Source organism: Elephantulus edwardii, unplaced genomic scaffold (genome assembly GCF_000299155.1).
Source record: "Elephantulus edwardii isolate Elephantulus edwardi_28Jun2011 unplaced genomic scaffold, EleEdw1.0 scaffold00061, whole genome shotgun sequence".
Classification (NCBI taxonomy): domain Eukaryota; kingdom Metazoa; phylum Chordata; class Mammalia; order Macroscelidea; family Macroscelididae; genus Elephantulus; species Elephantulus edwardii.
The window spans coordinates 140,834-153,427 of NW_006399811.1; the positions used below are offsets into that span (position 1 = coordinate 140,834).

At 38.2% G+C, this 12,594-nt stretch overlaps 1 protein-coding gene across 1 annotated transcript in view; it reads right to left on the reverse strand.

Moving 5' to 3' along the window:
- RC3H1 (ring finger and CCCH-type domains 1) overlaps positions 1-12,198 on the reverse strand; it is a 57,024-nt gene extending 44,826 nt beyond the window's left edge. Inside the window, exons 1-2 of the mRNA XM_006887763.1 lie at positions 11,968-12,198; positions 3,806-3,857 (exon numbers count right to left, since the gene is read on the reverse strand). Coding sequence (XP_006887825.1) covers positions 3,806-3,857; positions 11,968-12,198 — 283 coding nt within the window. The remainder of the gene's footprint in view (positions 1-3,805; positions 3,858-11,967) is intronic.
- Positions 12,199-12,594: the final 396 nt, after the last annotated feature.

Genomic DNA, 12,594 nt, shown 5'->3' on the forward strand with positions numbered 1-12,594 from the left:
TTTGAGTTATAATATATTTTTTAGTTGCAATGTTGAAGCAGTTTATGGGCAGGAAGCATCAGAAGATGGAATAAATACACAGAGTCACTGTACAAAAGACTCAGTCAATATTTAATCATTTCAGAAGTTAACATATGATTACAAACAAATTGTACTGAAGGAATCAAAACTGAAGGAATTAGCAAAAGACAAGGCTTTAGGAATTGACAGACTATCAACTGAGATGCAATGCTGGAAATACTCATTTGTCTAAATCAATAAATCTGAAAGACAGCTACCTGGTCAACCCAGTGGAAAAGAATAATATTTGTGACCATTCCAAAGAAAGGAGATCCAAAAGAATGTGGAAATTATGAAACAACAGCATTAACATCATAAGTAAAATTTTGCTTATAATGAAAATGTTTTATTTAAGTACATAATTAAAAAATTATTATAGCAGTACAACTGCCAGAAATTCAGGTTGGATTCAGAACACTGATCAAAGGATAACATTAATGATCTTGACTGAATGTAGATATTAAAAAAGATATTTACCTGTGTTTTATTGTGTATGCAAAGGCATAACAAATATTTCCTGCCACTGAATCAGAATCAACTCAAAGCTGACCCTACATTTGGGTTGTTTTTTCTTTTTATAAGCTAGCACGAAAAAAAAAATTTAAGCAAGCAAGAGTAATACCCTGTTAAGCATTCTAAGAGGTTCCTAGGCCTGGTTCCTTAAAAAAGCCACTGGCAGAAAGACAGTTTAAGGCAAGGAGGAAAGATTTTCTCAAAGAGACAAGAACAGGATGACATTCATTAAATCAGGAAAAAAAGACCTCCAGTGGATTTTTTTAAGTTGTAAATTGCACTGGAGGAGATTCTTCTGCAGAGCTGCTGATGAATTAAAATCTCTAGCATGGCTCTGTCTTTGGGTAAGCAGTACAACTTTCTACAGACTATATCACCAGAGCTCTCCTATGCAAAAGTATGTTATTATTAGGTGCTATAGAGTCAGCTATGACTCATTCCGACTCTGTGAACAGAACTTTGCCCTATCTTGCACCATCATCACAATCTGCCATACTCAAGCCTACTGTGAGAGTCACTTTGTGATTTATCTTGCGGTGTTTTCTCTTTTACTGACCCTCTACTTTTCCTAGCAAGCTGTCTTTTTTCAAGGATTGGCCCATTCTTAAAATATGCCCAAGTATGTGGCATGCAGTTTCACCATCCTTGCCTGTAAGGAGCAATCTGATTGCACTTCCTCCAAGACTTTGTCCATGTCAAAACTCTTCAACAACACAATTCAAAGGCATCAATTTTTCCTTATTCATTATCAAATATTCAAATACACAGGAAGCAGATGAAAATACTGTGGTATGGATTAGGCTCACCTTCGTATTTTTTCCTTTTTCACCTTCATTTTTAAACTGATATATCCTTGCTCTTTAGAACTCTGGAGATGTCCTTAACAGCAGACTTCCCAAGTGTAACATGTCTTTTGATTTAACTGCTATCACCATGGGATTCAAATAAAATGACATTGTTGACAATTTAAATATTTTCTCTATCATAATACTGTGTATTGGTCAAGCAGTTAAGATTTCGGGGTTTTTAAAATATTGAGAAATTTTGATGTAGACACAGAAATCTGTAGTCTCTGATCTTCAGAAGTGCTTCAAGTCTTCTTCACTTTCTATAAGAAGGCTGTGTCATCTGCATAATTGTCAACAAACTGTTGACACTGAAAAGAACTGCAATTACATAACATTAACTAGTGCTCAAGAGGAACCTATACATACGAGGCAATCATTTGAGCAAATGGGGGATACAGTCTCATTTAAAAGCAGGAAAGGTGTGTGTCAAGGTTGTGTACTTTCATAATACTTATTCAATCTGTACACTGAGCAAAAAACTCTCAAAAGCGGAACTATAAACCACTGACTGTTCCATAGGAGAAATAAAGGCCATATATCTTCCTGTGGAATTCAGTCTTTGAAAACCTGCTAGGAGGTTAGCTATGAGTCAGATCCTACTCAAATGCAATGAGTTTGATAAAGAAAGAATGAAATGCTGGAAAGAAGACAGAAGACAACACAGGAAAATGGAAAGAGATATAGGAAATTATAAAGATTGTGAGAACAATTACAGTCTATGTTGCATTTTTGCAAAATACAAACCTATCTAACTATTTTCATTACATACAAAATCTTTTACAGGAGACAGGCTGAACACTTCAATACTTCCTAGTCTGCTGTTAACAGGAGAAAAAAAAACAATTTATCTATCAGAGTGATCTCACTCAGAGGCATTCTTGATGCCATGTAATATGCTATTACACAGCAAGAAGTTTACTATGTCAACTAAGCAGTTTATGCTAATTGCAGCCTTCAAATTTCTAATAAAAATTAAATTGTGTTTTATTAAGGCATTTACTCATTGATGTTAATTCTGAAGCACATATGAAATAAAAGGAGTCCTGGTGACATAGTATGTTATGTTAATAAAAGAACAGCAATTCCAATCTACCAGTAGCACTGAGGGAGAAAGACATGCAGTTTCCTTATTTAAAGATTTACAGTCTATACTGCAGTTCGAATCCACCAGGAGGTGGAGAAGGAGGGACAATTGCCTTCTGTAGCAGTAAGATCTGGGCGTGCGCGCGCGCGCGCGCGCGCACACACACACACACCCACTCTCTCTCTCTCTCTCTCATTATAGCCTAGGAAATCCAACAGATGATCACTATGAGTTGAAACTAATATAGTGAAGGTGGTTTGTTCTTAGTTAAATTTTTTTTTAATTATTCATTTTTGCACATTTTCTCCGTCCCACCTTGTCTGGCAATGCACACTTTGTCCAAGATTTTTGTCATACATATCATAGTAATCATATATTCCCTTCAGACAATTTTTACCCTCATCTGTCTAATGCAGTGGTCATTATCTATCCACTCTTTCCCCATTATCTTCCCAACTCCTCCAGGTCGGTCTGATTTTATAACAGTGGTGTTAATGCATTATTTGTCCTTTTGTCACTGATTTGTCCATATCTCACTCAGCATAATGTCCTCAAGGCTCTCCCATATTGTGTAATGTTTTACAAGTTCATTATTTTCCACTGTGGGAATATACAATAGTTTTTCTATCCATTCGTTTGTTGATGGGCATTTCGGTTGCTTCCATATCTTTGCTATTGTGAATCACGCAGCAATAAACACAGGGGTGCACATATGTTTAAATAACTGCTCTGGTTTCTTTAGGGTATATTCCTAGTAGTGGAATTGCTGGGTCAAATGGTACTTCTATTTCTAACTTTTTGAGACAGCACCAGCCTGCAGTACCATCTTACATTCCTACCAGCAGTGAATAATAAGGGTTCCAATCTCTCCACAACTTAAATCAGTATTTCTTGTTTGCTGGCCTGTTGAACTTTGCTATTGTTGCCGGGGTGTGATGATATCTGATAGTGGTTTTTATTAGCATCTCTCCTATAGCTAGGGATTTTAAATAGTCCTTTATGTGTTTATTTGCTATCTTAATGTCATCTTTGGTGAAGTGTCCTGTGCCCATTTTGTGATTGGAATGTTTACCTTTTTCTCATTGAGGTGTAAAGTTTATTTATCAGTCCCTTGATCAGATATGTCATTGTCAAATATTTTTTCCCAGTCTGTGGGTTTCCTTCTTATCCTATTGGAGAAGTTTTTTGATTTGCACTGGTTCTGTTTTTATTTTCAAAAATCCAAAATAAAACCAGTTTCTATCAAGTCAATCCTGACTCAAGGCAACCAAGAACGTATCTAAACAGAGCTGAGCTTTACAAGCTTTTCTTCTGAGGTACTTCAAGGTGAACTCATACTTTCTGTTTACCAGCTAAGAGTGTTAACAGTATTTAGGCATAGACTGTATGAAGTTACACAGCTAACTCAAAGGCTGTACTTCTCCTCTGATTTGAATCAACCAGAAACTTTCTGGGGAAAAGAGAAGTCTCTTTTTTAAAATTTACTGTCTTGGACGCCTAATAGAAGGTCACTGTTGGTCAGAACTGACTTGACAGAGGTGACCTTAAGTTTAAATGACAGTGCTTAAGTTCAGCTACATGAATTGCTTCAATTTCTTCAAATAACCTTAATTAAAAGGGTTTTAAATCTATCATTACTGTGGTTCAGGATTGATATATTTATCAAGGTATGTGTTAAAATTCAGCATTATGAAAACAATCTACTAGAAAGCAGAATGGTTAAATCTAACAGATAAAACATAAGATATTAAAAAAGATATGAGGTGAGTTCTGGTGGCCTAGTGGCAAGAAGCTGCATAGCAATTCCAGAGGTATGCAGTGCGAATCCACCAAATGCTCTGCTGAGAAGGAGAAACAATCACCTCCTGTACTAGTCAGATCCAAGTTGACAGTACACACACACAAAAAAAAATAAAAAAATAAAAGACATGAAAAAACAAGCTATTACACCAAGTGGGGAAAAAACCCAGGACTGTGTATACAGTAGGTTCCAAATTTGTTAAAATAAAATAAACAGAGAGTAGGATAACATACCAAAACATAATTTCTAGAAAATATATTTTTAATTTAAATATATTTTCAGTATTGTCCTGATTTTCTAGAAAATAAGTATTTTATAAGAGTATACAACCAACTGAAGCCAATTAAACATGTATTTTATCACACACACCACTCGGGTTAATTTATTTTCTACTTTTAGCCAAATACAACACTGATTTTCAGGCAACACTTTCTCCTTAGACTCTCTCAGAATCTTCTGTGCCAGTTGAACACAAATTGTTTATAAGCAATGTCTTTTAATACACAACTGGTTTTTCAAACTGAATGAACAATCTCATTTTTCAAGCTAAATTTCAACTCTAAACTTTTAAAACTCCAATTTCAAATAAATATATTCCAAATTAATGGTTCCATGGGAAAGTCTGCTGTTAGGGACCTCTCCAAAGTACTGAAGAGCAATGATGTCTCTCTGGAGACTAAAGTGCGTCTGATACAGGCCATGGTCTTTGCAATCACTTGTTATGCATCACAGAGTCGGACAATGACCAAGGAGGACAGAAGGAGAACTGATGCCTTTGAGCTGTGGTGCTGGAGAAGAGTATTGATAGTACCATGGACTGCTAGGAAAACAGATTCATCCTGGAAAGGGTTAAACCAGGTGGCTCTTTGGAGGCAAGGATCCTGAGGCTCTAACATACTTTGGACATGCTGTAAGAAGAGACTGGTCCTTGGAGAAGGACATCATGCTGGGGAGGGTGGAGGGACAGCGCAGGAGGGGAAGGCCCTCTATGAGGTGGATTGATTCAGTGACTGGGTTAATCAGGATGGGAGTGTCAGAGACAGTGCGATTGGCACAAGACAGAGTTTAGGGCTGTTGTTCATAGGATCGCTATGAGTCGCAGGCGACTAGACGGCACATAACAACAACAACAACAACAAAAGTATATTATAGACAATAAATTATATAACAAAATGAGATTAAACAAAAATTAGATCATTTTTTTGCCTATCAGACAAGAACCAGGGGATTCCATACACTGTTGACAAGCAAATAAAGCAGAACATACCTCTTTTTTTAAAAAAAACCCTTTTTGTTTTATTGTTGTTGAGTATATAAAACTTTTATCAATTCAACAGTTTCCATAGGTATAAATCAATGACATGAATCACATTTTTCAGGTTGTACAACTTTCTCACCTCCTTTTGTGAGTTGTTCATCCCCAACTTGATATAAACTCAAGCTTCCTATGTAATCTTTCAAGTCATTGTTATTGATGTGACCCCATATAAACAGATCTTGAAAGAGTACCATGCTCAAGGCATGTATTTTTTTTTCTTTTTAAAAAATTTTATTTTAATGAAAGTTTACAGGGACTTTGGATTTCCATTCATTCATTGTTGCACTTTTCTCCCTGCTCACCCTTTCACCCTTCCCCCCAATTCACTTTTCTTTTTGAAAAGTAAAAAAAAATTCTTTCATTGTTGTACAATCCTTCCCCCCAAGTCCACTCCACTATGCTACCTTCATTCTTGACTCCTGTCATAATAATATCTAATCATATATCCTTTTTTTAAAAAATTTTAATTTAGTTTGTTTATTTTTCATTTCCATTCATTCACTGTTGCACCTTTCTCCCAGCACAAACCCCTCCCCCGCTCCTCTCCTTGAAAAGCAAAATAAAAACTCCTTCATTGGTACACAATTCCCCCGCACCTCCCCAAACCCCACCCCCTACCCCCAAATATAATCCACTCTGCAACCCTCATTGCGTACTCCTACAATAAAAAGAATGCCCTAAAATATAATACTTTTAGACTATTCTCTCCCCCATAGACTTCAATGCCGTAAACATATTTCATCCAGCTTTTCTCAGTCTTACCCCCACCCCAATGCCAGCCTCATTCTACAACAGTGGCACCATATAGCATTTGTCCCTTTGTGACTGAGATACCTCACTCAGCATAATGTCCTCCAGGTTCACCCATTTTGAATAATATTGCATGAGTCCCTTGTTTTTCAATGCAGCATAGTATTCCATTGTGTGAATATACCACAGCTTCTCTACCCATTCGTTTGTTGATGGGCATTTAGGTTGTTTCCAACTCCTTGTATTTTTTACACTAGTTAAGCCAAATCATTGTCTGGAACACACTTTTTTTAAAAAAAAAAGGTTCACTATATTTTTATAATTTATGTAAGTTAGGTTCTCATTTAATAATGACTACACATACTGTTCAGACACAATAATTATATTTTTTCCACAATGTTTCAAAATTCTCATTAATTATACTTTGTTGTTGTTACTATTTGCCTTTGCACTGACTGTGAGTCATAGTGATCTATGAACCAACAATGCATTTTAACAATGCATTTAATCCATTTTAGCCTTATCCTGTGCTATCCACCCCATCTTTAAAACATTTGCGTTCACGGTTTAGACACTGTGCCAATCCCTCTTGAAGGCCTTCCTCTCTTCCTCTCTGTCAAGTATGATGTCTTTTTCTAAGGACTGGTCTCTCCTAATAATACATTCAAAGTAGTATGTGAGACAAAGTTTCACAATCCTTGCTTCCCAGGCACTCTGGTTGTTCTCTTGATAGTTCATGGGATATTTAATACTCTTCTCCAAAACTACAACTCTTGCATTCTTATTCCCTGTCCAACTCTGATGAGTTGGGCAGGAGACTGAGATCATGGCCTGAATGAAGTGCATGTAAATCTTTAAACTGACATCCCTGCTCTTTAGTACTCTGGAGAGGTCTCTGCCATCAGATTTTCCCAGTGAAACTTTTTGATTTCTAGACTCCTGGTACCAAAAGTGTTGACTGTTGATTCAAATAAGCTGAAATCACTGACAACTTCAATCTCTTCTCCATCTTTCATGATGCTATTTAATGCCCCAGTGGTGAGGATTTTTGTTTTCTTGATGGTGAAATTCAGTCCATTTGGAAGGCCAAAGTTCTTTTGCTATGGCAAGCACTTCAAGCCCTGTTCACTTTCAGTGAGCAAGGATGCATCGTCTGTATAATACAGGCTGTTGATGCACGTCCTCTGATCCTGATGACACATTCTTCATTAAGTCTGATTTCTCAAATGATTTATTCAGCATTCAGACTTGATTTCTTGATTTTAAACCTTGTATAGTGCTCCCTCAAGCCTGTTTTTCACTGTTTTTGTTCAAACATTCTTTTAAGTTGCATAGCCCTGGTGTGTCCACTTGTGGTGGCTGTGAAGCTGAATACTGTGGCGTTAATGGTTACCCATGGCGGACAGTGTTTGGTGGCACTCTCCGATTAAAACAAGCTTGGAAGCAGGAGTAGCATCCACTTCCCTTATAGCTTGCCTCCAGAAACCCCATGAACCTAGAGAAAGGATGAATGTCACACAACTGTTGAGGACTTTCGTTCATAGGGTCGCTATGAGTCGCCTATGACTCGACAGCATTTAACAATAACGCCAACATAGAGATCAGTTGGCCTAGTGGAGAGAAAGTGATGCTACCAAGCCAAAGGTGAAAGACTTCTAATCCGTGGCCCTCAGGCCTGTTTTTCATTGTTTTTGTTCAAACATTCGTCTACGTCGTATAGCTCTGGTGTGTCCACTTGCCATACAGTGGTAACCTGTGGTTGCTGTGAAGCTGAACACTGTGACACCGATGTGTCAAATGCATTAATGGTTACCCATGGTGGACAGTGTCTGGTGGAGCTCCCTGATTAAAACAAGCTTGGAAGCAGGAGTGGCATCCACTTCTGCAATAGCTTGCCTCCGGAAACCCTATGAACCTGGAGAAAGGATGAAAGTCACACAAGTGTTGAGGACTTTTCGTTCACAGGGTCGCTATAAGTTGCCTACGACGACTTGATGGCACATAACGACGACGACAAAAGTGTTCCCTTGCTCTGTTTAGACAACCACCTCTTGGTCTGTTTTTGTTGTTTATGTGCTGTCTAGTCACTTGCAACTCATAGCGACCCTATGTACAGTAGCCCTGAAACCTGCTCTACCTTGTGCCAGCTTTACAGTCCCCAACACACCTACTATCATTACCTCAGTCACTGTATCAATCCATTTCATCAATGATCTCCCTCTCTTTCTCTGTCCCTCTACCCTTCCAAGCACGATGTCCCTCTCGAAGGACCAGTCCCTCCTAGCAACATGCCCAAAGTATGTTTGTCAAATGAAGCCTCAGAATTCTTGGCTCCAAGGAGTAGCCTGGCTTCACCCTCTCTAGGACGAAACTATTTGTTCTCCTGGCAGTCCATGGTATATTCAACATTCTTTTCCAGCACCACAGCCCAAAGGTATCAATTCTCTTTCTATCATCCCATGTCACTGTTCAGTTCTCTGAAGCATAACAGGCAACCGCAAAGATTATGACCTAGATCAGACACATCTTAGTCTCTAGACTGAAGTTGTTGCTCTTCGATACTATGATGAGGTCCCTGACAGCAGACTTTCTCAATGCAATTCATCTTTTTATCTCCTGGCTGCTGGTACCAAGAGTGTTGACTTTGGAGCCAAGCTGACTAAAGCTGTTAATAATCTCAATAATCTCTTCACCATCCATCATGATGTTACCAATTGGGCCAGTGTTGAGAATCTTTTGTTTATTTGACGTTGAGCCTCAATCCATATTGAAGACTGCAGTCCTTGACCTTCTGCAGCAAGCGTTTCAGGTCCTCCTCAGTTTCAGCAAGCAGGGTTCTATCATCTGCATAACACAGACTGCTGATGAATCTTCCTCCAATCTTGATGTCACATTCCTTCTCATACAGCCTAGCCTTCCAGATGATCTGTTCTGCATATAGATTAAAAAGGTATGGAGACATAATACATCTCTGGCTTACACCCTTTTTTCCCGATTCTAAAGACATCCAGTGTCTCATTGCTCTGTTCTGATGACTGCCTCCTGGTCCAAGTATAGGTTCTGCATAAGCACAATCAAGTGTTCTGGGATTCCCATTCTTCTCAGAGTCAGGCACAGTCTGTTGTGATCCACACAGTCAAACATCTTTACACAGTCAATTAAAAAAAAAAAGACATTCCTCTGGTACTCCTGCTTTCAGCCAAGATCCATCTAACATTAGCTATCATATTCCTAGTATCACAACCTCCTCTAAACCCAGCCTGCACATTTGGCAGTTCTCTGCTGATGTACTGCTTATATCATTTTTGGATAATTTTCCAAAGAATCTTGCTTGCATGTGATATTAATGATTTTGTTTGATAATTTCCACACTGTCGGGTCACCTTTTTTTTTTGAATGGGAACAAGTGTAGATCTCTTCCCATCAGCTGGCCAGATGGTTGTCCTTCAGATTTCTTGGCAGGGCAGCAGATGTTTATTGAAATATGTCAACTGGCATGCCATCAATTCCTGGAGCCTCGTTTTTTGGTTTTTTTGCGTGTGTGTGGGTTTTTTTTGCCAATTCTTTCAGAGTAGCTTTTACTTCTTCCCTCATCACCACAGGCTCTTGCTTATATGCTATTTCATGAAATTCTTCTGTGTCAGCCAATTCCTTCTGATATAGTGACTCTATATAGTCCTTCCACCTTCTTCTTCTTTTGATGCTTGCTAGATCATTTAAGAATTGGTCCAGCTCTTTCTTTGCACTGAGAGCAAAGAAAACCCCTGACCTTCTCAAAACTGAAGCCAAAGAAAAGGCATTAAGAGGCAGTCCTGAAGAGCATCCACAGCTACAAAAAAAAAGGTTCCCATGTCACCCTCCTTCCAGGGACCTAAGATGCTAAGACTTCCAAAGGTAGCCCAAATACTCCCAGAAGAGCATCCCAGGAGAAACAAGCTTGACTACCATGCCATTATCAAGTTTCCCCTGACCACTGGTCAGTCATGAGAAGACAGAAGATAGTAACACACTTGTGTTTATTGTGGATATCAATGCCAACAAGCACCTAATCAAATAAGCTGAAAGAATCTCTATAACATTGATGTAGCAAAGACAACACCTTGATTTGGCCTGATGGAGAAAAGAAGGCCTATGTTTGACTTGCTCCTGACTATGATGTTTTAGATGTTGCCAAAAAAATTAGGATCATCTAAACTAAGGCCAGCTGGCTAGTTCTAAATATAAATTTTCTCACCAAAGAAAAAAAAGAATTGGTCCATAGCATCTCTCAGTGTTGTTAACTTGAGGCTGGAATTTGTTTTTCAGTTCTTTCTGCTTGAAACATGGCAAGTAAGTTCTTCCCTTTTTATTTCCAGTTCTAGTTCTTTGCACAGTCCATTATAATACTTTATCTTCTCGAGTTGCCCTTTGAAATTTTCAGTCCATCCCTTTTACTTCTGTGTTTCTCCCCTCTGTTTTGGCTTCTTGATAAGTTAATGCAATTTTCAGATTCTCTTTCATTGTAAGAGTCTTCTCCTCTCTTCATGGGTTGTCTGTGATGTCATCCCATAACGTATCTGGTCTTTGATTACTAGTGTTTAATGCCTCAGTCTTATTTGGAAGATGATACTTAAATTCAAGTGGGATAAATTCAAGGTCTTATTTTGGTTCTGTGTACTTGTTTCAAACTTCTTTAGCCTCATTTGAACTTGCACATGAGTAATTAATGGCTGGTTCCATAGTCAGCCCCTAGTGTTTTGATTGCTTGATACTGAGTTTTTTTGATGATTCCTTCCACAGATTTAGTCAATCTGATTCACCATTAGGTGAAGACTATGTGAAAGTCGCCTTTTGGGTTTCTAAGAAAAGGCATTTGCAATGACTAAATTATGAAAAGACAGAATCAATTATTTTCTGCCCAGCCTCACTGCTGTCACCAAGATCATACTTTCTAACTCCTTTCCTTCATCATTGTTTCCAAATTTTTCAATCCAGCCATTCATATGATTAATGCACCTTGGCTGCACGTTTAGCCCATTTTGGACTGCAAAAATTGGTAGATATTCTCAATGTCCTTCTTTTTGGCTTCAGTTTTTGGTACATTTGGATAATAGTCATATTAACAGGTTTTCCTTGTATGTGTATGGATAGTATGCTATCACTCACAATACTGTCTTTTAGGATAGATCTTAAAATTGTCTTTTTGACTAGGAATGCAATACCATTTTCCCTGTTTTTTATTCTCAGCATAAAACATCATATGATTGTCTAATTCAAAGTGACCAGGACTCCTAAAACTGACCAACAGATAAAATGAATGTTAGTAAACCATGACTGAATGTGTACAGCATCTAGCAATTGCTATTGTTAGGTGCTGTTAAGTCAACCAGATTCAAAGTGACCCTAAGAACAACGGAATAGAACCCTGCCCTATCCTGCACCATCTTCACAATCTGCATGATGCTCAAGAATAGAATAATGCTAACTTAAAGAAAAAGCAATGTTAGCCAATTTTTAATTCAACAGGTTTATCTCAGGAGCGAACACACACACACACTCTCTTTCTCTCTCTCTTTCCCTCCCTCCCTGCAAAGTATTAAATCACTCTTCTTACCTGAGCACCCACTAGCTGTAGCAATGCTGAGTTCACAGGGAGGAGCTCGATGTCTGTATTGATAGTGGTCTGGTCAAATGGGCAAGCCTTGCGATGGAGTTTATTTAGGCACATCTTGCAGACAGTATGGCCACAGCCCAAACTGATTGGCTTTCGAATTGTTTCGTCGAAAGTCTGAGTGCAAATTGGGCAGGAGAGAAAATCCGTCCATTGTGGAGCTTGTACAGGCATTGCTTCTGGAGTTACAATTTACTAACACAGGCAAAAAAAATCTAAAGCAAAGATTCCACTGGAATCAAAATCTTTGAAAAAAGTTTGTCTTTTTAAAATTTTATTTTAAATATCTTCTGTAGATACAGTCAGCACATAGTGTGAAATATAACCTGAAAAATAAAGAAAAAGGTTGACTATTGAACTGGTGAAAAAGAACTATGTATCCAGTCTCATTAACAGCCTTTCATTCCATATTAATATTGATGAAGTAACATCCATATGAAACTTTCTATAGATTACCATAAATTAATATTGTCATTGTGTTCTTTTGAGTCAGAACCAACTCATAGCTGACCCTCCAGCAGGTTTTCAGAGGCAGTTTATTGCACGGGAAGAGGGCTCATCCTTCTCCTG